The 27,185-nt window shown below is 44.2% G+C and overlaps 1 protein-coding gene across 1 annotated transcript in view; it reads left to right on the top strand.

Moving 5' to 3' along the window:
* Positions 1–27,185, top strand: part of EYA2 (EYA transcriptional coactivator and phosphatase 2) — a 255,369-nt gene that overhangs the window by 129,276 nt on the left and 98,908 nt on the right. Inside the window, 1 exon segment of the mRNA XM_042780627.1 lies at positions 6,901–6,984. Coding sequence (XP_042636561.1) covers positions 6,901–6,984 — 84 coding nt within the window.

Below are 27,185 nucleotides of genomic sequence, written 5' to 3'. Positions count from 1 at the left end.
CTATCTATCAAAGGAAAATATGGGCTAATTCACCAGTTTCTGCATCTTTGCAAAAGGCAGTCATTTATTGGCTTGAGTGGGCTGTCGTGTATGGATTATTATCGACAAAGCCTGAGTCGGTGCCAAGAAATTCAAATGCATCCTCTTTACATCCTAATTTATAATCCTGTGTAATTCAGGGAGTAGCTACAGAGTTCAGCCCACAGACTCAGATATGCTAAGAAGTATCCTTTTCTTCATTTCCTTAAAATTAACATAATTTTTCCCATGGCTTCCAGCCAAACAATAGACAGATATATAGGATGAACATTTATATCAGGTAGATACACTCCATAGAACACTCAGTCATGGGAGAACAGAAGGGCAGTGTTTGCACAGGGAGATACCTTGGGGGGCAGGAATGCATAGCAAAGAAGGACACAGAGAAGAGGTGACTACAGGGAGAAAGTGGGAAGAAAGCTGTTACATTGTGGGGAATTGCAGTCAGTGTCATGAAACAAAATGTGTGTGAACTGCTGTACAGAAAATGAATTTGCTGTATAAACTTTCAACCAAATTACAATAAAAAAAATTTAATTAACATAATTTTAACTCTGAGTCCCCATCCCATCAGGAAATCCCATCTCATTATAGGGTCCCCTCACCTCCTAAAATTGTATGAGAATCCATGGGTTACAAAGAGCCTCTACTCTCCAGTCTGCCTGAGTCACTGCTGCCTTCCTCACTGTCAAAGCCTACAGTGATCAGTTAAAATCTGGCCAGTCTCTGGGGTTTTCCATGCCATGCATCGGGCATAAGAATCCTTGTTGAAGCTGAGAACCTTGACATATTACCTACAGGCCTTTAGCTGCAAGCACCAGAAACAAATTCTGATTATCCAAGCAAAAAGGAATTTACTGGAATGGAAAGAAATGGAGAGGTCACAAAACCAGGTTTAGAAAGAATAAGGACAAAGTTAGTGGTGAGGATTCCAGGGTACCTTTAGGGTGCCAGAGTGAACCATTTTTGATTCTAGTGCCAAGAAGAGAGAACCCCATTGATGTAACTTGAGTCTTATGCTTGCTTTTGATTGACAGTCCCATCAAGACAGCACGCAATGGGAAAAGAAACCCAGGGTCCTCTTAGCAGACGACGTAGGAATGGATGCTGGGGGCCCAAACAATGATAGCCCACTACCAGGGCGTTTGCTATTTAGCCTGTGTCCACTAGTATGGCAGGACCAATTGTTTATGGCTGGTGTCTGCTCTAATTGTCCTAGCAGGTGTGAAATATTTTGGATCTCATGCTTCTCCACTACACTTTGTCCAGTCCTAAGGTATACCGTCCAGCCCCTGAGGTCTTGGTCTTCATCTGCTAGCAAGCAGGTCATGTGTTCTTACCACTCATGGGACCCTTCACAGTCCAGTGCTTTCCATTCTTTCTTTACCTCTAATTCTTAAAGCCTCCACCTCACCTCATCAAGGAAACCTCATATAATTCCTTCAGTGGGTTTAGGCCTTTGCAAAAGTCTGGAAGAAAATTAATTGGCTTCAGATTGTGTTTGCTTTCTGGCCTGCCATATTCCTGAAGCTCTCCTACCAAGTTTGAAGTTGCAGATCTATGGAAAACAGAGAGCAACACATACATTAATATTTCAAAAGGAATTAAAGTCACCTAACACAGTTGCCGCTCATGGTAGAGGACGGTGGGGGGTGGAGAGACATTTTCCCATTACACTGTGAATGAGATGGGGGTTGTGGCATGGAAGTCGGGGATTATGGAGTGATATTATTCTGGAAACATCTGCTTCTCAATTTCAGAGTAAGTACCACTGGGCAAGAACCGTTGAAAAGGTGTGAGTCATGTTTCACTTCTGTGCTGAATGTCAGCATGAAGGGCTTGCATGCGTCGCACCTCTTAAGTCTTTGGCAGTTCTGCTAATGACTGAAGCTCATGAGAGAGAAATGATGTAGGAAAGTGGAAAGGAGGAGAATTCTCAGCATGTATTAGTTAACATCCTTCGGCTGCAGGTGCCAGAAACCAACTTGACCTAGCTTAAGTGAAATAGCAGAATTTATTTTAAGGATACAGGGACTCTCTTAGAACCCAAGGGAAGGGGTATAACAGAGTATAGGAAAAGTACTGGGACCAGCACATAGAGCCTTCTCTCCCTCTGTGCCACAGTGAAGGTGCTAGAATGTCCAAACCATAGTCCCTGCAGTGCCCTCATGCACTCATGATTAGGCATAGCTCTCCTGTCCTGGGCCCTCCTTCCACTTTGCCCCCACTTGAATCTAGGACTTGGATAAGTATTGGCTTCTATTTCTATCCATTAACCCTCTATTCTCCCTGTGGACTGGCTTTCTCAGCCCTCCACATTAGCTGGTCAAACTGGGCCACCAACAGCCACCCCTAGACAATGAATTTCATCCTAGGTTTTCACTTTTAAGTCCCTAGGGAAAACCTCTGAGTCAGCAGGAGTTAGGGGCCTACCTTGACCCAAACCATGGTGGGCTAGGAAGTAGAACACCTGCAGACTAAGGACTAGGGTAGAGGATAGCATGGTGGGGTGATGGGTGATGGAGCAGACACTTTTCTTCTGAGGAGATATGATAGATAAATAAATACAGCCTGAACTCAATTTGAAAATATTCACTGATTTTAAAACATATTACTGAAATTTCTAAGTTTAACTGATCTACCCTAGTCAGTTAAGATACATTAAAAAAAAAAAAAAAAACCTCACTTCCATAGAGTCAGTTCCTATTCATAGTGACCCCCTTTACCAAGGCGGTAAATCTTTATGAAAGTAGATTGCCCCATCTTCTTTCTGCAGATTGGTGGATGGGTTTGAACCACCAACCTTCTGGTTAGCAGTTAAGTGCCTGAGGCACTGCACCATGAGAGCTCTTTTAAGATACTTTGGGACTTAGAATATTTGAAACCTGAAGCTACTCATTTAAAAGCAGTGGTTTCCAAAGTTTTTCAACCATGACCCATGCAAGAAATATACTTAATGTTGTGATCCAGCACATACATACACCTAAATATAACTAAACCAAAAACTTCATGATCATTGATCCAAGTAGAATTTTAGATCAATAAGATTTGTGGATCAACAATCAATATCCATGGAAACAGCAGTCAAAAAATCCAGTGACATATTGCATTGGACAAATCTGCTGTAAAAGACCTCTTTAAAGTTTTCCAAAGCTAAGATACCACTTTGATGACTAAGATGCATCTTACCCAAGCCATGGTCTTTTTAATCACTTTATATACATATGAAAGTTAGATAATGAAAAAGGAAACTAGAAGAATTGATGTGTTCAAACTCTGGTGTTGATGAAGAATATTGAAAATACCATGGACTGCCAAAAGGATGAACAAGTCACCCTAAGAAGAAATACAACCAGAAGGCTCCTTAGAAGTGAGGATGGTAAGATTCCAACTCACATACTCTGGACACGTCATCAAGAAAGACCAGTCACTAGAAAAAGACATCATATCTGGTAAAGTAGAGAGTCAAAGAAAATTAGGGAAATCCACAACGAGATACACTGACACAGGAGCTGCAAACGGACTCAGACACACCAACGGTCATGGAGATGGCACAGAGTCGGGCGCTGTCTTCTTCTGTTACCCATAAGGCTTCCATGATTCAGAGTCAACTGCATGTCGACTAACAGCAACCACGAAGAACTCAGCATACTAACTGATCTTTGTCCTTCTAGATCCCACCCAGCTCTTTACTTTTCAAGACATGGCAAATGCCAGAGGTAAGTACAGTCGTTGACTTCCCCAGAGTTTGAAATGGCACGTTCAAGATGGCAGACTGAGGAGATGCAATTGCCTCCCCTCCTCACACCAGCTCCACAGATAATCTATCAGATCCTTTGTTCTTAAATCAATGATCATCACTTTAAACCTTAAACCAAAAGTATCCTCCAGAGTCTTCTAAAAAACAAACAATAGTTCAGCTTAACACGTAAAGAATGTCTTGAGCACTGTGCCCTTTCAAGAACTATCCACACAGAATCAGATTGACAGCAACAACTCAAAAGATTAGAGAGAAACCTTAAGGGGCAGTGAGTTTATGTTAATGGAGGAGGAACAATTTGGAAAAGGAGATGAGAATGGTCGCGCAACTAGAAGAATATAATCACTGTCACTGAATTGTGCTTATAGAAACAGTTGGATTGGTGTATGTTTTGCTGTGTATTTCTCAACAACAACAAAATTTAGGAAAAAAAAAAAAAGATCAACAGGGAAATCAACAGTATGAAAGGTAAAAGTCAAAATAAGTAAATAAAATAGATGAGAAGAGAGGTAATTTAAGAAACAGAAGAGAACTTAGAAAAATTCTGATTGATTCATAAAGACTCAAGGAGATACTGATTCCATAAAATAAGAAGTGGGGGCTTTAGGAAAAGAACACCTAGAGAAAAAGGAGTTACTGGAAATTTTCAAATGACTGCAGGAGTCAAAAGTTTAATAGAAGGTTGGAAGAGAAAATTTTAAGAAATCTCCCAGAACATAGATCAAAAAACACAAAAATATAGATAATATTTTTTAAAAGATAAGAGACAGTGTAGCAATCCAAAAGGTCTACTGTTTGACAATTGAGAATTCCAGAAAGAGAGAACAGTGGAAAGCCTGAGAGGAAATTATTTACAGAAATAACAATATAAAAATGTTCAGAGCTATAGAAAGATGCAAGTTATCAGACAGTGCTCGAGGGCTGAACAGTATGAATGGAAAAAAAAAAAGAAAAAAGACCTAGATGTATCTCCATGGTATTCAGGATACCAAGTGCAAAGAAAGGATCCTAAAAAATCCTAGAGAGAGAGAAAGAAAAAAAAAAACCTATGAAGGATTGAGGGTAGTGAAGCATCACACTCCCCATCAACAACACTGAACACTAGGAGATGGATGATGGAGGCATTATTTCAGAGACCTTTGTTGTTGTTGTTGTTGTTGTTAGGTGCCTTCGAGTCAGCTCCGACTCGTAGTGACCCTCTGTACAAGAGAACAAAACACTGCCTGGTCGTGCACTATCCTTACAGTCCTTGCTGTACTTGAGCCCATTGTTACAGTCACTGTGCCAATCCATCTTCTTTCAGAGATCTGGAGGACGTTATTTTGAAGTTGTAATTCTCTACCCAAAGAAACTAAAGAGCAAAATAAAGATATCAGCTATACAAGATTTCAGAAATATTACTTTCCCATGCACCCTTTCAGAAGGATGTACTCAAGCAAAACAAGGTAGAAAACCAAGAGAGAAACTGAAACCACTGCCATCAAGTTGGTTCCAACTCATAGCCACCCTTTAGGGCAGAGTAGAATGCTCCATGGGGTTTCCAAAGCTTTATGGAGGCAGTTGGTGGGTTCAAACTGGTGACCTTTTGGTTAACAGTCAAATGTTTTCACTGTTATGCCACCAGAACTCCATAGAGAAAGACTCAGGAACCAAGAAACAGTGGATTTAGCCTAGAAGTATAGTGAAGGGAAGTCTTGGGATGCTAGCTGTTCAGCAAGCGTGGAGATATAAAGGTTTGGAAGCATTTTGTAACTTGAGGATGGACATTCCTGGTACAGATTCCATGCTACAGAAGGTGTGGCTGAACTTGATGTGATCGTGAAGATACATTACTGTGAACAAGAAAAGATCAAAGCAATGAATAAACTACAACAAAAACGAAGAGTTATACCAGAAAGGCATGGTTTAAATATGAATGAACATCTCTATGGCATGGTTTAAATAAGAATGAACTGCTCTATGGCATGGTTTAGGAGCTCTGGTAGCATAGTGGCTAAAAGCACTTGACTGCTATCCAGAAGGCTGGCGGTTCAAACCCACCAGCCACTCCTCGGAAGGAAGGTTGGGCAATCCTACTTCCGTAGTGATACTGCCTCGGAAACCCAAGGAGGGGTCGCTATGAGTCGGGGCCGACTCGACGGCACATAACAACAACAACAACAATGGCATGGTTTGGAGTAGTCAATGGAACATACAAAAGGAAATACCACATGGCCTTGATGGTAGGAACATTCTTCTTAAAGTGGCTCTGGGGTTGAGATTGGACACCTAGAGAAGGAGGCGAAATCTTAACACATTAGTTAGCTCTGCAGTTAACAATAATCACAAGATGTACATGCTCTTCACTGGCTCTCAACTTTTAAAATCAATGTGGACAGAGCATGGAAGACTTCATTATAGTTACAAACCCACATGTACAGATTTTACCCATGTTGGTGAAACACAAGTAAAGCTAAAGCTGATAGATATTGCAGCAAGTACAGGAAAGGGGAGTCACCGATCCATCTCATGCACACTGGGTTACTGTTTCAGCCAAGACATAATGCCCAATGGTGAGGGAACTAGGAACAGGAGCGTGCATATAAGAAAACTAGAAGGACATTCATGTCAACTGAATCCTCATCTTTTAGAGTACTCAGCCAAAAGATACTGTCTGAGGTTGGCAAACAAAGACATAAAGGTACGTGTATGCAAAAGTGTAAGTTATCGACATAAGACCCCAAATTGCTACAAACAGAAGTGGTTCAAAGTGGTTGGACAGGGGGTCAGAGTGAAGTGTGAAGTGCTAGCATTTCATTTTGTCAAATGAACTTCATGATTTGTACTATTTGGGGATTGAACTCTGCCTTTTCAGAGCCACTGTGCATTTAAGGCAAGAGCCAGCTTCTTGGTGCTGGCACCCACTAGATTGGCCATCAGCATACACTTTACACAGGTGAGGTTGGGTGGGGACTCAACAGTGCGTCAGTGAGTCGCGTGTTTAATAACCTAAAGGCAGCATTTTTCAAGGCCACTTCTCCAGGGGAATGACTTTCTGCAGACACTGAGTCAGAGACAAGCGAGCCCATTTGTCCCCATTCTCTTCCTCTCTTTCATCACAGCGTGTGTTCGTGTGGGACTTGGATGAGACGATAATTATTTTTCACTCCTTACTCACGGGGACGTTTGCATCCAGATACGGGAAGGTAAGGATCTACTTTGTCTTTCTTCCCCTCCCCCCCACATGCCTGACTGTCCAGCCAGATTGTCCTAAGACTTGTGGGGGCAGGTGATGAGGCAGCTTCTGCAACAAAAGCTTCCCCTTTGGGTCAGCCTGGGTTTGAAGACTCATATGGAATTTTCCTTTGACATGTGAAAATTTAATTAGTTCCCCTTCTATCATCTCTCATGCCTTTTCTTCCACCACATGAAGTGTTCAACAGCTACCTTGATGGGACAGAGCTTATAGTCTTCAGCTAAGAGGGCTAGAACACACTGCAGCCAAAAATAATACTTCTAGCTTGAAAGCAAGGTAAAGTGCTTTCCTCTTCCATACTGTTTATCTTAGTATGTCCGGCAGATGAATTTAATTTTCCTTCCATTTTTCCAAGACAAGGGGGAGGCATCGTCAGCACCAGCATTGATCGTAACAACAGCTTTGCAAATGTATCATCAACAAATTCAGTTGGGGAGCCATCCAGTTAGGAGTCTGGGCAAGTGCGGTTGGCTAATTGGTGGTGAATGGAAGAAATGTTGAAAGTGCCTTTATAAAGCAAAAATGAGCCCAACTGCTAATGACCCCAATCCCCCCAACTCTTGAGTTCATCCTATGGACTTCTCAACAAGCCACGTAAGGATGTACTAGACATCTGAGATATCTGAGGATGGAGAGGCAGTGTTTTAGAGGGGAATCTATTGTCATCTCATCAAGGATCAAGGTGGGTGACCTATTGGCAGCTGCTTCCATGCCTGGGTAGGAGCCTTGAGGCTCATCAATGACTGGAAAATATTTCTGTTTCTGTTTAGAGACCAGGAATATGATTTGACATCACCTCATGGCTTTTCCAGCTGTTCTGTTTTTTATGGGGGTTATAACAAGCTGGGTGTGTAATTAGCAAGATAGATTTATTGTCTGCCATTATGTTGTAAAGAATGTAAAAACGGTGTTGGTGGTGCAGAAATCTCTCGCCCCGTAGGAATGCTGTTAATATGTCTAGCAGCGCCCGCGGGAAATCCGGCATGCGATTCTGGACTGTGCACAGCTTAGGTGAGGACTGCTGGGAACACCCACGAGTGGGCTTGGAAACCATTGAGAAATGTTGCCTGTCCCAGAGGGGCTGTGGTAGTGAGGTGCCCACTGGGTTTATATATTTTATGGTTCTCCTAACTACCCCAGTAAAGTCACCTCCCCTAAGAAGCTTCCCTTCACTCTTCTCTTAGAGACACCCCACTCTGAAGTTACATACCTCCATCCAACAACTCACTTCTTACGGATTGTGTGGGGCATGGCAGTCTTAGTTATGACGTGTGTCCGTGTCTCAGCACCACCCCTAAACTAGATTGTAAGCTCCCTCAAGCCGAGGGAGGAGCCCTGGTGGTGCAACAGATAAATGCTCAACTAGTAACTAAAAGGTTGGTGGTTTGAACCCCCCAGCAGCTCCACAGAAGAAAGACCTAGAGATCTGCTCCTGTAAGGATGACAGCCTAGAAAAGCCTATAAGGCAGCTCTACTCAGCCACACAAAGTCACTATGAGTTGGAATCCACCTGACAGCACTCAACAAAAACAACTCAAGACAAGGACAAAGCCCAGAGTGGCTTTCTGAGCCCTGTGTCACCTGGTCCATATCATTCCAAATTGCCACTCACCTCTCTGCAGTCTGGCCACCTAAGCTCAGCCATCTTCACTTCACTTCTCGTGTGGCCTTCTCTCTGGTGTCCCATCTTCTGCTCTTGCCCCTACTTCTGCTCTTCTCCCAACAGTGGCCAGAGGGGTCATCCTAAAATACACACCCAGTCTTACCACTCTCCAGCTGAAACATTGGCCGTAGCTTCCCCATTGACAAACCCTAACCCCAAGCTCCAAGGCCCTACATGAGTGGCCTCCTGCTCCGTTCCCCAGCCTTATTTCCTACTACTCATCCTGAGTCTTTGATCCTCAAACCTGCTGCATTCTTTCCCATCTTAGTATATTTGTTCATGTTGTTCTCTTGGCTGGGTTTCTCCCAGAAGCAGACCCTTAGCAAGGAGTAGGTACAGGTAGCTTATTTGGGAGGTGATCCCAGGAAGCCCCAGGTGCAGTGGGAAAAAGTGAGATAGGGAGAGGAAGGGAGCCAATCAATACAAGTGGCATAAACAGTTACTACTATGAGCAGCTGGGGCTCAGTCCCAGTGGGGACCTCTGGAAGACTCTATAGAACACATCCTAGAATTGACCCACCCAAGGGATGAGGGATCTGGCATATTATCAACCAATTTTCTTCCATCATGGCTTGAGGTCTTCTCCTAGGGGTGTTATCTTTGTGCACATCTGGACTGCTCCAAGAAATCCCTAGGGCATGAGGGAGCAAGTAGTTGGACCTGTGGGCTCAGGACCATGATCACAGGAAATATCAGACTCAATTGGCATAACATACTACACAAAAACATTGTTCTTCATCCTACTTTGGTGAGTAACAACTGGAGTTTGCTCGCAAGCAGCCATCTAGATGCAACGATGGGTCTCACCCATCCAGAGCAAGGAAAAATGAAGAAAAGAAAAGAAGCATGGAAGCAATTAGTCCAAGGAACTAGTAGACCATGAGAGCCTCAGCCTATATGACCATGAGACCAGAAGAACTAGATGGTGCCCAGCTACTACTATCAACCACTTAGAGGGGGATTGATATAGGAGATCCTGGATAGAGTAGGAAAACAATGTGAAACAAAACTCAAAATCATTTTAAAAAAAAAGACCAGGTTTGCTGGTCTGATAGAGCCTGGTGAGACCCCTGAGACTATGGCTCCTAGTTACCCTTCAGGTCTGGAACTGAACTCAGTCCTGTGGCTTCCAGCCAAACAATAGACTGGCATATGGGGTGAGCATTTACATCAGGCAGATAAACTCCTTGGAGGGATCAATTGTGGGAGAACAGAGGGCTGGTGTTTGCACAGGGAGACAGCTAGGGATGGGGGTGGGCAGGAGTGAATGGGAGGGAAAGACAGGGAAGAGGTAACTACAAGGAGGAAATGGTAAAAGAGCTGTTACATTGTGGGAATAGCAGTAATGTCATGAAACAAAATGTGTATCAACTGCTGTATGGAAAATGAATTTGCTCTGTAAATTTTTACCCAAATTGCAATAAAAATTTAATTTTAAAAGTCCCTAGGGCAGGGAATCACAGGTGCTAACAGTAGAAAGCCTCCATATGTACAGGAATGATGACACCTAGGGGTGTCACCTGGGGTGGGGGCAGTGGGAAGCCTCTGTCATAATCTAGAGTGTTCTTTTACTAGACAATCCTCCTTATCTTTCCGTTCTTGTGTAGCATCCTCCATGGAGACGTCCCTAATGACCACTCTTAATCTCAATTACATCTCTTCCCATAGCTGTATTTTTCGTTTATATTATAATTTTGCACTGATCGTGTGTCTCTCTTCTAGACTGTAAGTTCCATGAGGGCAGGGACCGTGAACATTTTTCTTTTCCTACCCAATGCAACACAGTGCGTGGGACACAGTTGCTTGATAAACATTTGTTGGCTGAATTAATCAGAACAGTCCTCTACGATGCAAGTGTCATGAGGACAGGGGTTTTTTTCCTTTCTTCTTGTTTTGTTCATTCCTTTATCCCCAGTGCGTAGAGTAGTGCCTCCCCTTTAGTGGGTAAATATTTATTAAATAAAGAAAAGAAGGAAAATAATATCAAAACAGAAATTCCTAACTGGTAGCCATGAGCCAAATTCAGCCTGCAGACATTTTTGTTTGGCTCTAGAAAGTTTGAAAAAAAAAAAAAAAACGTGAATTTGTTGCCAGCATTTAAAAGTCAGGAGATTGCACAGACCGAAACAATCAAGATTTCCAGTTCTTCTTGAAAAATTAGGAAATTTGGCAACCCTGCATTCGCAGGTGGCAACAATCAACAGGATCTGGGCAGCAGGGCTCATTAGAGGGGGGCATGCTCTCCAGCCCATCAGAGCCCCCAGCTGGCCTGTTCATGTGACTTTCCTGGCCCCATTGACATCTGAGATTAAACACTCATCCTAGAATTACAGAACCACGGAAGATCAGAACGTAAAGTCTCTAGGAGATCATGATGCCATTAGTCTCCATTGTACGTATGGAAGGAACCCTCGTGGCTCAGTGGTTATGCACTTGGCTGCTAACTTGAAGGTTGGTGGTTCAAACTTACCAGCTGCTCCAGGGCAGAAAACTGTGGCAGTCTGCTTCCATAAAGATGAAACCCGTTTCCATCAAGTATATTCCAACTCTTAGCGACCCTATAGGACAGAGTAGAACTGCCCTATAGGGTTTCCAAGGCTGTAATCTCTATGGGGACAGATCACCAGGTCTTCTGTAGAGTGACTGATGGGTTCCAACTGCCAGCTTTTCTGTTAGCAGTCCAACGCTTAGCCACTGCGCTACCAGGATTCCTTCCATGAAGATTTACAGCCTTGGAAACTCTATAGGGCAGTTCTACTCTGTCCTACAGGGTTGCATGACTTAGAACCAACTCAATGGCAATGGGTTTGGTTTCTACAGGCACACTGAAGAAATGTATCCTCAAACCCACCGTGTTCTCTTCCATCTTAGAGTATTTGTTCATGCTGTTTCTTTGTCGGGTTTCTCCCAGAAGCAGACCCTGAGACAAGGAGTAGGTGCAGGTAGCTTAGTTGGGAGGTGAACCAGGAAGCACCGGGTACAGAGGGGGAAAGTGAGACAGAAGAGGGAAGGGAGCCAAGAGACCAGGAGAGAATGAGGCTGACCCCAGGCTTCTCCAGTTCCTCCAAAAACAAAAACCAAACTCACTACCATCGAGTTGGATCTGACTCATAGCAAGCCCTCCTTGGGTTTCCAAGGCAGTGTTACTACACAAGTAGATTGCCCAACCTTCCTTCCAAGGAGTGGCTGGTGGATTTGAACCACCAGCCTTCTGGTTAACAGTTACATGCCTTAGGCACTGCACCACCAGAGCTCCTCCACTTCCTCCACCTCCCTGCATTCTCCCAGCACATCCAGGGGAAACTGAGGTGAGAAGCCCTCAGAGCCCCCCACGTCTCATGTGTCATCTTAGTACTCTGCTAAAGTTTTTTGCTCCCTACCCTACCTGCTCTAAGGTGAAGAATGGGTATTTCCATTTGACAGCCCTAAGAGAAACCCAAAGTAGCAGTAGCTTAAACAAGATAATAGTTGATTTCTCTTACAGCTAACAAGGCTGCCCCATGGCACCAGGGACCCAGTCTCCTTCCATCTTGTTCTCTGCCATCCCCAAAGCAGTCGTCTCACTGGAAGGTTTAACATGGCTCACCACCCTGCCCACATTCCTGCCAGTGAGAAGGGGAAATGGGACAATGGGAGTGTGCCCCTCACCTTTCTTATGTTTCTGTGTTGGCCTTCTCTTTCAAGGGCTAGACCCACAGCTTGCCCCTGTCTTTTCTACTTCTCTCTCACTGGTTGGCATGTGGTCACATGGCCATGTCTAACTGTATGGGGGTCTGGTAAATGTCATCTTTACTTGGGGCCACCATATAAAACCAAACCCAAAAGAAAGCAAAGTGTTTCCAGATGGGGTGAGGACCACAAACGTCCAGAGAATGGGCTCTGCAGGCTGAGGCCCCCTGCACATCCAGGCCAATGACCAATAGCTGTTTGTTTGTGGCCATTACGTTAAGCACTGCTCAGTTGTAGCCCCAGCCAAAGGGGAAACTTGCTGTTTACTTAGGGAAATAAGACCAAGAGAGCTAAAATAATTAAGGCATGACTCAAAACAGGGTGTTTGAATTTTATAACAGAAACTGGGCTCTCTTTCTGCTCCCAATCAGGGAACATGCTACTCGGAGCTGTCGCCTCTGCGCTTCCTTTGTCTCTTCCCTCCCAGTGCTCAGATCCAGAGCATCCCTCTGGTACCTCACTGCATCTTGTGGATCCATTAGAAACTCTGGGAGAGCCAGAGCAGCTACCCTGACTAACGAGTGCCACCTCCTTCCAAACTCCCAGTCCTCCAGTCCCTGAACTGTATTCTGCTTTCCAGCTGGCATGAGTCAAATGTAAGACGTCAGGAGCCTTTGTGTGTGGCCAGGGGTGGATTCTAAGATGGACTAATCAACCATCCTCCCTGACTTGGCTGTGAGTCGGCCCTGACTCCTCTGTTAGCATCTTGCCTTCCAGGCATCTGAGTACCAATTTGAAGCTCAAATCGAGAACCAGTTTTGTTTTGTTTTTAAATAGAAGCTTTATTGAGATATGATTCACATACCATAAATTCACCCTTTTAAATTGTACAATTCAGTGGTTTTTAGTATAGTCATAGAGTTAGGCTACCATAAATTTTGAAAACAATTGCCGTCAAGCCAATTCTGATGGGTACTGGCAAGATACCGCATGTGTTTTAATTATATTGCCTTGGATGGAGTATAGTAAAGCCAGACACAGATCAAGAGAGACCAAGAAAGTTTTAAAAGCTGCACTATATCACGGTTTCTGGAGAAAGAATAGGGAATGCCACTCCACCAGGCAAATTTCCACCCAGAGACAGGGTGGCAACAAGCTGACATTGTAGATAACTTGTGTGTGGCAAGCACAGGAGAGGTGGCTCCGTATTGGGGCTTTCCTGGACATTGGGTCCTCTGACTAGTGACCGGGGCATAGATGCTGTCCCTCGTTGTTTGGTACCTGGACCCAGGGCAAGCAGGGTGGGTCCATACTGACTCAGGAGTATGGGCAGCACATAGGGGCAATAGAATGTGGACTTAATCAGCTGCTCAAGAAACAACGCTGACCAGCCTCTAACCAGGGCCTCAAAACTGTGTCAAGACAGCATTTTAGGAAAACAAATTATATTACCTCATAGAAGTGGAATCATGCAATAATTATCTTTTTGCGTGTAACTTATTTCAGTTGGCATAATGCTTCAAAGGTTTGTCCATGTCACTGCAGATGTCAGAACTTCATATCTCTATAGCTGAAGAATATCCCAGTGTACGTGTTTTCTACGTTTTGTATATCCATTCATCTGTTAATAGACACTTAGGTTGTTTCTACCTATTGGCTATTGTGAATAGTGCTCTTGGAATGTTGGTGTGCAAGGATCCGTTTGCTTAGTGCCTTCAAGTCTTCTGAGACTGGGATTGCTGGGTCATATGGTCATTCTAAGAAGCCCTAGTACCACAATAGTTAAGTGCTTGGCTACTAACCAAAAGGTCGGCAGATTATAGCCTAGGAAGCCCTGTGAGCAGTTCTACTCTGTCCCGAAGAGCGACTAGGAGTGGGAATCAACTTATCAGCACACAATAAAAACAGGTAATTCTTTGTGTAATTTTTTGAGGAACTGCCAAACTGTTTTCCACAGCAGCTGCACCATTTAATAGTTACAGTTTCGTTGTTTTATTGTAGACCTTCTGTTAACTTGTTCCACTTGATTCAAATGGCAGGAGGGTGTTTTGATAAGTGGATATAGGGACCACATTTTTCTTTCTGCTTCAGTCTCTATGGCAAGCCCCAAGGTCTTCCAGTTCTCCCTGTGTCCCCCTGAGCCTAGAGCAGTGCCTGGCACATAGTAGGGGTTCAATGAATATTTGTTTGTTTCATACATGTTATCAAGTGAATGATTTAAGTGTTTGTAACAGGTGAAACAACCCACACACTCAGAGTCCATTCAATAGAATTTAATTTTTCTGTGCTGTAATTTACTTTCTAGTCAATCCTTCCCTTTTCTAGGTTTCTCTTCTTCCTTCCCTAGATTGTATTAAAAATTCCAGGGACCTCATGCAGCATCGAGGAATTGGGTGGCCCTCAGATCTTCTGTCCACTTAAGACAGTGCTGAGGTGTGCTGGTTCCTGACTCCAGGGTTATATCAGGTCCGTGGTATCTAGAATCTTGGGGAAGCTGCCTGCAGTCCTATCTCCCTGCCTCCCTCCCCAGTCCTGGTAGCTTTTTAGGTTTTGTTTCTTGCACGGGTGCAGGGGGGCATGATCCTATGGAAATCCCCTTGCCTTGCCTTCCATGGACTTCAGCTATTGGTAAGTCAAGCTGAGGAACCAACATCATTGACCACCCTATAAGCTCCAGGAGCACAGGGATTAGGTCGATTTGTTCACAGATTTGCCCCTGACACTGGCACACTGCCTGGCACATACACATGACAAATATTTGTTGAAAGAACAAATAAATAAATAGCTTAAGGGCGAGGAGTTTCCAGTGCATATGATTACAAATGCAGGCAGAAATAAGATGCCAGGGCCCCATGTGTTGAACAAATACCAACACAACATGTGATGAGTCAGGGCCTGTCAACAACTCTCCAGAGCTGAGATGTGGGCCCCACCCAGAGCTTGGCCCACAGAATATGCTGTGGGCAGATGCTGTGGAATGTTGAGCAAGTGCCCACTCCGGGCAGAGTTAGGGCCAGGGATACGTTAGCAGGTGGGAAACCTGGGATGGCCAGGGGGCACAGCTCTGAGGCTGAGTGGCAGGGTCAGATGGCCTTTGAGGCCTGTCTGAACAGAAGAATCCCATGCAAGATATCCTTCCACATAATCACTTTAAAAGACCAGTCTCGGACCAGTCTGTACCTACATGGGAGGTTCAGACAACAAAGATGAAACCTTTTTTGCACATACAGTAGTATTGTGTTGTCAGTGAAGACAAACGTTGATCTAAGGCTGGATAGATGAGTGGACCGGCTGAACTATTAAGTATGTCTGTGCAGGGGGAAACCCAAGACCGTGTATAGGGTTGGCAGACAATGGTTCTACAAGTGTATTTGTATGTTCTGTAAGAATTCCCAGGTATATAGTAGAGCTGACAAGGGACAAGGTTGTAGTTACTTCTTGGCCACAGCCAGCTACCCAGAGGGAGCGAGAGTTGAACCTGTAGGCTCAGGACCATAGTCACAGGGGACATCAAGCACAATTGGCATAGCATACTACACAAAACATTGTTCCACCTCCTATATTGGCGAGTAGTGACCAGAATCTTAAAAGCTTGCAAGCAGCCATCTAGATGCAATGATGGGTCTCTCCTCATCCAGAGCAAAGAAAAATGAAGAAAACTAAAGATTCATGGAAATAATTAGTCCACATGACTGGTACACCATGTGATCCTCAGCCTATATGACTATGAGACCAGAAGAACTAGATGGTGCCCGGCTACCACTGCCAACCACTTGGAGGGGGATCTATGTAGGAGATCCTGGATACAGAGGGAGAACAATGTGGAACAAAACTCAAAATCATAAAAAAATGGGGGACCAGGTTTACTGGTCTGATAGAGAGCCTGGTGGAACTATGGCCCCTAGCTGCCCCTCAGGTCTGGAAATGAACCCACACCTGTAGCTTCCAGCCAAACAAAAGACAGGCATATGAGCTGAACATTTATATTAGATAGATACACTCATTTGAGAGAACAATCATGGGAGAAAGAAGGGCTGTTTATGCACAGGAGACAGCTCAGGAGCAGGAGTGCATGGAGGGGTGGACACAGGGAAGAGGTAACTATGGGGAGGAAGTGGGAGGGAAGCTGTTGCATTGGGGTAAATTGTAGTCAATGTCATGAGACAAAGTGTATGTGAACTGCTGTATGGAAAGTGAATTTATTCTGTAAATTTTCACACACACACCCCAAAAAAAAGACCAGTCTTGGACTTCAGGTAAGATGACAGAATAGGTAGACAAGTTACACTGACCCTTTCCAACAAAGAAAAGAGAAACCAGTTGGCAGAGATACAGGAGATAATCCTGAAGCCCTGAGCTCTGAAAGGAAGTATACAGAAGTAGATTCGGTACCAACTGATGGAAAAACCTCAATGAAAACAGGACCCAAGAATAGGCTTCATTTGCCAAGGATGGCAGGGATATGTGGGAGGCTGACAACGGGAAAGGAGACAGTTGATAAGGGTATAAGTTCTGCCAACGAGCAAACAGAGGAGCACAGTACCCTGCTTACTTAGATAACATCCAAGCAAAACAAAGAAAGAAAATGAAAATCATGGGCAAGTCACTCCAACATACAATCATCATTTAAATATAAACACAAAAACATCACAATGCCTTGGAGACAACAGAGCATCACAGTCCACACAAAGAAGGAAGATAAACCAGGAGAAACCAGACCAGGATACAGAACAGAACACATCCCTGAGGAAGAAGCAGCATTGGAACTCCCTGATAAGGAATTCAAAAGAATTATATTTAGGTACCTTCAGTGGATTGAGAGACAGATCAAGGAAAACACTGACAAAATTGAGAAAAATACAGAGAAAACCCTAGAACAGTTTCAAAAGATAATACAAGAACAAAATGACAAAATGAGTAAAAAATTAAAAAAAATTATACAAAATCTACAGATTGAAATCCTGAAGATTAATACTGAGTTTTCAGATATAGATAATACATTGAATGGGCAAAGGAGTAGAAATGATTCAATGGAAGACAGAATTATTGAGATTGAAGACAAATACCTCAATACTTCTTTGGAAAGGGATCAATCAGAAAAAGATCAAAACAAAATGAAGAAAGCCTAAAGTTCGTGTGAGATGCTATCAAAAGGAATAACCTACGTGTAATCAGAATTCTAGAACAGGAAGAGACCATTAAAATCACAGAGAAAATTCTTGAAGACTTGTTGGAAGAGAATTTTCCTGGTATGATGAAAGATGAAAATATATACCTTCAAGAAGTGCAACGAACCCCAAACAGGATAGACCCCAAAAGAAAATCACCAAGATGTATCATCATCCAATTCACCAAAACCAAAGACAAAGAAAAAATCCTCAAGGCAGCACGGGAAAAATGAAGAGTTACCTACAAGGAGCAACCAATAAAACTAACCTCAGATTTCTCAGCAGAAACCATGTAGGCAAGAAGACAATGAGGTGGGATATATAAAACCCTGAAAGAGAAAATTTTCCATCCAAGGTTACATATCCAGCAAAATTGTCCCTCAAATATGATGGTGAAATTTTAGGACATTGCAAGATAAGGAGAAATTAAGAGAATTTGTTAAAACCAGACCAATCTTACAAGAGATGCTAAAGGGAGTCCTTTGGACAGAGAACCAACAACAGCAAACAACAACCGACCATTAACACACATGATGACATAACCCAGAAACCAACCCAGTTATGGAAGTATCCAAAGTAAATAAGCCTACAAGATTGTACACAGGGAACCAGAGACATCAATTGACAAATGAGGACTACAAACCAAAAAGAGGAAAAAAATTATGTAGTTACAGAACTTCTAAATGGTAGGGAAGTCAAGACAACTGCAAGATAGAATGGACTGTTACAAACTTAGGAAGAAAATTATAAATCACAGGGTAACCTCAAAGAAAAATGATAAACTTTCACATCAAAGTAAAAAAAGAGGACCAGCACAAATATTTAGCAAATACTAAAACAATAGCAATGAAGGAAGTGATAATGTGATTCATAAACAAAACAAGTTCAGCATAGAAAATTATACATTATGCTGAGTGAAATAAGTTAGTCACAGAAGGACAAATATAGTATTAGTTCACTATTGTAAAAAGTCAATGGAAGGTTACTAGGGGTAGGAGTAAACAGCATGCATTGACCCATGTCAGTTTAGTTTTATGTATTTCTCTATACATAAATTATATTTCAATAAAATGTATTTAAAAAGAACAAGTCTCTGCTTGGGTCTTCAAATTAGAGCACTCAAACTGGCCATCTGTGGGCTGAATCTACTCAAAGACAGACTTGGTTTGGGCTCCTGGTGTTTCTTTACTTTCTAAATTCGCTGCTATTTTAAAATCTGGAGGTTTTACATAAAAATCTGGATGCCTGACTTCTACTGAAAAATTCAAAGGTCTAGCAACACCAAGCTTGGATTTTGAAAGAGCATGTATTGGGAGTGATGAGTAAGGACCTCTCAGACAGACCATGTGCCCTCCAGGGTACCTGAGTCCCCCTGCTCTCTAGGTGGAGAGAAGTTGTGTCCCAACTGAGCTGTAGTTTTTGGAGCTGTTTCGATCATGTGCGGTGCCTCTTTGGTCCTGGAAGACATAGAAGTTGGTGACCCACTAGTGCCACGGTGTGCCCAGAGTGTAAAACGTAGAGGCAGAGATACCAGTCCCCACCAGTCATGTGGGATTCACTCCCCTCTGTGTGACTTGAGACACAGACTCCATAGTTCCACCACCTTGATTCGAAGCTCTGTCAGGTGGTCCCAACCTTGAGGATCCTCAAAAAAAGGCAGACTGTTTACTTCTCCGGGATCATCTTTCTTGGGAATCCATTCTCCTGTCCACTCAATTGTGGTTTAAATCCACCACTACCACCACGACAAACAAAGAGAAGAAAAGTAGTAAAGCAAGAGAAGTAGTAAAACAACAAAAAGAAGAGGAGTAGTAAAGCGTTCCTAATAGTGTATCGCCTGCTGGAAGGTTTAGGAGTTTCCAGAACTTTGTACTGAATAATTCGTATAGGTGTGGTAAAGTAGAAGATCAGTGAAAAGAGGAAGACCCTCAATGAGATGGATTGACACAGTGGCTGCAACAATGAGCTCAGACACAGCAACGATCATGAAGACAGCGCAAGACTGGGCCCCATTTCGTTCTGTTGTATGTAAGTTTGCTATGAGTCAGAATTGACTTGACAACACTAACAACGACAACACTAACAACAACAACACTTCATACATGTTTCTTAGGTTGAATTCTTTGGAAGCAGACCCTGAGACATAGATTGATTCATATAAGTATGCTTTTAGTTTTGGTTGTATTTGTTACTTAAAAAAAAAAAAAAAAACTACCATGTACACAGTAATATGCTTGGTGGGAAAGATGGAAAACCAAAAGTAGAAAACAGTTTCTGCCCGTCAGGAGCTCAAAATCCAATTAGAATGCTTGCTTTGACAGCCCACACAGTCATGTAGGAAGAATGTAGAGATGATGGCCCCTGCAGAAAGATTACATAAAATTTTATGATACATACTGTAATTTTTGCTGTTGTCATTATGTGCCATCGAGTCGGACCCAATTCATAGCAACGCCTCCTTGGGTTTCCAAGGCAGTATCACTACAGAAGTAGATTGCCCAACCTTCCTTCTGAGGAGTGGCTGGTGGGTTTGAACTGCCAGCCTTCTGGTTAGCAAGCAAGTGGTTTAAATCCTGGTTAGCAGGATTTAAACCACTACGCCACCAGAGCTCTTTGGACCTCTTAATAGCAATACTGGAAGCTAGAGTCAATGGAGAAATACCTTAAGATTATGAAGGAAGGTTGTTATTTCCAAGCTAAAATTCTATACCCAACCAAACTATCAGTTAAGTAAGAAAGTAGAATATAAAGACATTGTCAGGAAGTGGGGGATGCAATGTCTCAAAAGGTACTGCCATGTACCCTTTCTCAGGAAAATCTCCTCCACCACAACACAGCAGGAAAATTAAGAAAGGGGAAGAAATGGGATTCAGGAAACAAAGAATCCAACATAGGCACAAGGTCAACAGAATCACAGCATAGGGAAAATAAGAGACCAGGTTGTGGCTGCAACCTGTCCTGATTGTAGCAGATCAGAAGGTTCTGAGAGAGACTTCTTCAGGAAGAAAAAATTAATAAAATACTGGTGTATCTGAATGTATTGAGAGGGTATTTAAATAAGTAAAGGAGTATTTGGGGTTGAAATAGTATTAAGTACATAGAAAACTAAGCAAAAATTGGGTGGGGGGGGGCATTATTAACTCCAGGGAAAACAAAAAGCTGTGAAAGAAAAACAAATCAGTTCTAGTTCACTACATGGCTTAGCTGTTTTTCCTGTTAGCTGCAAAACAAACCACCCCAAGACACAGTGACATAAAGCAACAGACATTTGTTGAGCTTGGTTAAACTGTGGTTCAGCAGAGAGGTTCTGCTGGTCTGGGCTGGGCTCACTCCTGGGTCGGCAGTGGACTAGCAGATCAGGTGTTCCCAGGTGGTCTCAGCTGGAACAGTTTGTCTCTGCTCCACGCAGCCTCTCATCCTCCAGCAGGTAAGCTCAGACTTGTTGTAATGGCAGAAGCAGGGATCCTTTCGAGGAGAGAGAATCTAAGCAGACAGGCCTTTTGAGAACCGGCACGTTATCACTCCACTGCATTCTGCCGGCCAAAGCAAACCCAAGCCAGACAGACTTAAAGAAACCATCAAGTCACACTGTAAAGGGTGCATATAGGGAGGAGACTCATTAGCGCTTAATCCATATCATTTACAGTGGGTTCAGTAATGCCTACAACTGATAAATCAAGAAGCCGTGTAATTATAACCATGTAATGTACAGACAGGAGCCCCTGGGTGGTGTGAACAGGTAATCTCATCAGCTGCTGACTGAAAGGTTGGAAGTGTGAATCCACCCAGAGTCACCTCAGAAAATCAGCCACTGAAAACACCACAGTGCACAGTTCTGCTCTAGCACAGAGTCACCATGACTTGGAGTTGACTCAGTGGCAATTGGATTTTTTTTTTTAATTTAGAGACATGGTGGTGAATACCAAAATCATGAGCTGAAACATTGAAATAATGAGCCTTTGATTAAGGAGAAATGAAAGGGCAATGGCAGAGAAACTGCAATTTTATAACAAGCCTTGTGCAACTCTTGACTCTGCAAATAGTGTGCATGGTTAGCTCTGATAAAAATTTAAAAAAAAAAACTGGAATAAATTCTATTGAAAGTGATCATATGGATGCACATGAAAGAGTAAGTTATACAGGACTATGTATTACCAGATCAATGCTGAGAATAGAGATTAAGTAGAATTTGGAGAAGAAAGGTATTGATGAGATGGTTAAGGAAGACTTCCTGTAGGAGGAAGCATCAGCTAGGCCTTCCAGGATTGTTGTTGTTGTTATTGTTATGTGCCGTCGAGTTGGACCCGACTCATAGTGACCCCTCCATGGGTTTCTGAGGCAATATCACTACGGAAGTAGATTGCCCCATCTTCCTTCCGAGGAGTGGCCAGTGGGTTTGAACCGCCAGCCTTCTGGTTAGCAGTCAAGTGCCTTAGCCACTATGCTACCAGAGCTCCCAGGCCTTCCAGGATGGGGGGGGGGGGCGAAGGACTTAGAGTTGTTTGGGGCTTTACAGTTCACTGATACAATGTTAAGGAGCTCTGATGGTGCAAAGATTAAGCACTCTGCTGATAACTGAAAGTTGGCAGTTCAAACCCACCCAGCGGCTCCTCAGGAGAAGACCTGGTTATCTGCTCCTGTAAAGGTCATAGCCAAGAAAACCCCATGTGGCAGTTCTACGTTATCTCATGGGGTCACTATGAGTCAGATTCAACAACAACAGCAATTGCAATGTTTGATTTAATCCCTCAACCACCTCCTTGAAGTAGAGAAGTCAGAAAGTATTGTTATCCTTCCCGTTTTGCAAACCCCGAAACTGAGTCTCAGGAAAGTTCAGAGGCCACAATACCAGGGAGTAGCTGTAAAAGTTAGATTTCATGAGTGAATGCCACAAGAGACCAGCTGTGCAGAACTTAACCCCAAGGGAATTTGTTGGGAGGATTCAAGGGAGATTTCAGGGGAAAGAGGGAGGGAGCGTTGGGCTTAGAAAGGAGAGCCCAGGACTCCAAGTGGAAGGAGTTGGTAGGGCATCTCCTCCAGGCCTTCCGACCATCACCATTGGTTCATGGCAGGACAGCACCAGGAGAGAGAAGCTGATAGGCTGACCCTGGGTCCCGCGCCTGCCTCTGGGGTGGGGGGGTGGTGAGACACGTTGATGGACAGACCCCAAGACCACTTGCAGTGGGGAAAGTAGTTCCCCAGAGGGAAACCACAGTGCTGTTAGAAGAAAAAACGGGAAAGGGTGAGAGGCAGGAACCATATAAGCCCGCCAGGAGCGAACCGGCCACTGAGTCCACACCAAGCGTGGGGAGTGCTGTGGCCCCAGGGCTTGGAGATGAGTCCAGGTCACACACAACATTCCTGCCATTAGGAGCCATTCCCACACTGACATTTCTCAAGGGAGAGAAATACCACATCCCTCAGCCTGTATCCTTGGGAGTAACTCACCATGTGGAGAAACACAGACATTGATGCTATACCTTTTTAGCATGTAAACTGCCCCCTTGGTAAACCGCTTGGCCCCACAGTGAACCCCTGGACAGTGTTTTTGTGGGTACACTGTTGTTTCAGGGCAGGGAAGTCTTCTTGTGTTCTCATTTAAAGGGGGCTGTGCATCATTGACGGTGAACTCTGGTGGCACAGTGGCTAAAGCACTCAGCTGCTAACCAACAAGTCAGCGATTCAAACCCACCAACCACTCTGCAGGAGAAAGATGAGGCAGTCTGCTTTCATAAGGATTAACAGCCTTGGAAACCCTGTGGGGCAGTTCTTTGCTCCGTAGGGTCCCTTTGAGTCAGAATCAACTTGATGGCAGTGGCTTTGGATTTGTTTGGGGGCTTTGTCCAGAGTAGCAGTCCTCGAGCAGGTGAACGTTCCTGGCCTGACAACTTGAGTGAATATCCTCACAGACTTATTCTTCCAAAGTTGTTTTCGGTTTTGGGGGTTTTGTTTGTTTGTTTGTTTTTTCTTTGGAGACATGAGTCAGCTTTGCTGCAGAGTGGAGAACTGAGCAAAACTCCCAGGGAGCCACTCAGGCTGGGGGAGATCTGGACCACAAGGTGCTGAGCAGACATGTGCATCATCACACCCTGGGAGATGGGAGTGCGGGGAGGCGCTGGCTTATGCCCACTTTACAGGTGAGGCTCTCGAGGCTTAGGCACCAGAACTGGAAGCGTTTGCCTGGAGGAATCTTCCTAACCTCTCTGAGCCTCGCTCGTGCTACACATCTCTTATCATGTGCTTAGGAAAACTGCCTAACCTTTCTAAGTCACACCCCCTCCTAATGGCTTATAGCACCATAATAAGGCAGGAGCCCTGGTGGCACAGCTCCCGGCTGCTGACCCACCTAGTAGTTCTGCCGGAGAAAAAACCTGGTGATCTGCTCCTGGAAAGATGACAGCCGATCCCATGGGGCAGTTCTACTCTATTACTTGGGGTCACTCTGAGTCAAAATCAACTCAGTGGCATCCAACAAGAACAAAAAGAACTATAGGGGTTGCCGTAACAGAGTTGCAACTGTTCATTTCTTGCTGTGATTATTTGATTATAGAGTACCCTGTAATCATCCCGTCATTACCATTAAATGGCTGAATTGCATTTTCGTTATAGCAGACGTTGTTGATGTCCCACTGTCACCCCATCTCGAAAAAAAAAGTTGTGAAGTCGATTCTGACTCATGGCAACCGTGTGCTCCAATAGAGTTTTCAGTCACTGAATTTTTCAGAAGTAGGTCACCAGGGCTTTCTTCCAAGGCACCTCTGCACCGTCAGCCTGTCGGTTAGCTGCCAAGTGGGTTAACTGTTTGCACTGCCTGGGCACTCTTATCACTGTTCCCATAGGCGCAGATGGCTTCCCTATGCAAGTAGCTGTGATGCCCAGCCTGACACTCTGAGGTGTGCCCTGTGCAGTCTCCCGGACATCCCCCCAGAGGCCCTGAGTCCCACTGGCCCACAGCGTGACCTGCCTCAGACCCAGCCAGGCTTCCTTCCCTCCCTTCTCACCTCCTCACTCCACCACCAGTGGTCCCTGGAATCACCCCCACCCCCACCCCAAGTAAACCACCTGCACTTGATGTCTAGGTCTGTTTGGAATTCCCCATGATCCCGTACAGTTCTTGTAAGGTGTTGTAGCTCCCAATGGCCGGAGCCCTGCTCTAGCACGCACCCTCGATACCCTAAGTGTGGTCCAGGGACCAGCAGCATTGCCATCCCCAGAATCTTGGGCCTCACCCCAGGTTTCTGAGTCAGAATCTGCATTTTAACTAAATTCCGGGGTGATTGCTTCACACTGTAGTCCGTGGAGTGAGATGCCCACATGACCTGACCAGGTAATGGCTTTACATGGAGCCTGCTTGTCTGTCTGTCTGTCTCTATGTGTGTCTAGAAGGGGCCCAGATAGAGTGAGCCTGGCCAACACTCCCCTTACCCACCCCAGTCTGCCCCTCTAACCAGCCACAGTCTCCTGATTCCTCAGTGGGTATTTTTACCCAATTGTGGCTCAGATTCCAGAATCCAGTGCCCCACGCAATGCCATCAGGATTCAGCCGGCTCCCATTGGCGACACATGGCTTGGCCTGTCCTTTACTGCTTTACAAACTGAGAAGAAATTAAAAAAAAAAAAAAAAAGATTTTATGACCCAGCAGTTAAAAACTATTTGTAGAAGTTGCCACGGTTCAAATCAAAAGTGCTCTCCCTGGAGGACCATTAGTTAATTCAGAGGACCACGGGCTCTTTCCTTGCCTTTTCCTCCCCGCCTTCTACCTTGAGATGTAGCTCTAATTCACGTGGGCTGTTCAGACATCTAGGGCTTTCTGTCCTTGGACAAACACAGGCCAAAGTGCTTAAGGACATCTGTTTATTTTATTTCTTTAATGAGAAAACCGTCCAGGTTCTCCGGGTCTCAGCTGTGTTTATTTACATTTTGTTAGTCTTGTGCACCAAGGACCCTGGGACTTCAGAGGCCTGGTCCCTGCCCGGCCTCCAGCTCTGAAATGGAGTGTAAGCCCTGCCCAAGGAAAACAGTCCTTGGAACTCTATAAAATAGATTTTCAAAATAAATACTGCCTAATTCACTCGGTAGATGTGGATTAAGTCAAGATGAATACAATTTGGAAAGGATTTTCTGAGGAAGTTGGAGATTTCTTTTCCCCACTGGGGGTTAAACTTTCTATTTCTTTTTTTTTTTATCCCTCCAGCCCTCTTTTCAGCTAAGTAAAAGGTATTTTTGGTCCTTGTGGCTCATAAAGCAATGAGGACTTTGATTGGGGTTCTCGTCCAACAATTATTTTCTTTGCTGGACTAGGGGGATGGTGACCTAACTAGGGATTTCATTCCATCCAATCAGCAGGAGACACAAACAGCTGCATTTTTGCGGGGGTGGATGAGCTTGGAAAGATTTTGTGGAGGTGAATGACATAGTTGCAGGGGCAGTGAGCTGGGGGGGGTTGCCCTTTATAGATTTCATCTCTTAGAATAGAGCTTCCCTGAGCCAAGGGTCTTCCATGCCAAGCGCATATGCTTATGTATTTTAGAGCGTTCAAGGACGATTTCCAACTGAAAATATATTTGAGAGATGGTTCCGGATTGACAGAAAGGTCCTCATTAGCAGAGACTCTCTGACGCCTTGTGCTCTCTGCAACCACCAGGGACCGTGCCCTCGTAGGGTCATTCAACTGGGGTTGAGTTTTTCAGGCTAGTTAGGATGCCTGATTACTCCTGATTTTCCGCCCACAGATTTAACAAATGCTGACTGCTTCCCTAGACTTATTTTTCTGCCAACTTTTCTTTCCTTTTCCTACCCCACCTTTCAATGAATGCTGAAGGATATCCAAAAAAAAGTGATTTCAATGTCCCGTGCAAACCTGCAACAATTGTCAGAGTGAGAAGCTCTTTTGTCTTCTGTAAATAAGGGGTTGCAGCTCACAGTGATCAATGGTGAAAAAAATCCCGGGCACCCTATGAACCTACATAATGGGACCAATTTTCCTTTACACTTAACTAGCAGGTTGAGAAGCTTCTCCCCCAACTCCCCACCTGCATTTGTCACGGTATTTATTTCTCAACAATAGGGCTCTTGAGCTCGGCCAGAGATTGCTGGGATTCCCATGAGCCTTTGGTGATGGGGGTGTCAGAGCTGAGTGGCAGGAAGGTGTCAACACTGTTGCAGTTGGGGTTGACTTTGACAAGGAAATAGGAGGCTCCCCCTCACCCACACCTGCTTCCCACACTTCTTCTGTGAACTCGTGAACTTGCAGGCCCCTCTGACGGCAGAGGAGGGAAGATGAGAGGCAAGTCTCCCAACAGAGCCTGAAATCACTTCGAGTGGCAGCATTTTGTTAGACAACTTCGTCCAGGCTCGTCTTAGTGTATTAGCATACCTAACGTGTGTCCATAGTGTCACTTCTGAGTGGAATCCTGCTGTCATTTTTCCTGTTGGGTCTCAGTTTACTCATCTGCAAAATGGGAATAACAATGCCTGGACCCCTGGCCTGAGAAGGCCAACCTAAGAATTGCAGTATGTTTCCCAAAGGGCACTATCTAGGTACCACTGATGGAAAACCAGTTGACTAGAGATAGTACAACGAAGAACATTTTCTTTTTTTTTTTTTTTTTTTAATTAGGATTTGGGTGAAGATTTACAGAGTAAATTCA

This window comes from Orycteropus afer, unplaced genomic scaffold (genome assembly GCF_000298275.1).
Source record: "Orycteropus afer afer isolate SDZICR_OR568_19922 unplaced genomic scaffold, OryAfe1.0 scaffold00049, whole genome shotgun sequence".
Lineage (NCBI taxonomy): Eukaryota > Metazoa > Chordata > Mammalia > Tubulidentata > Orycteropodidae > Orycteropus > Orycteropus afer.
The sequence above is the reverse complement of the archived record's forward strand: the minus strand, read 5'-3'. Positions and strand labels throughout refer to the sequence as shown.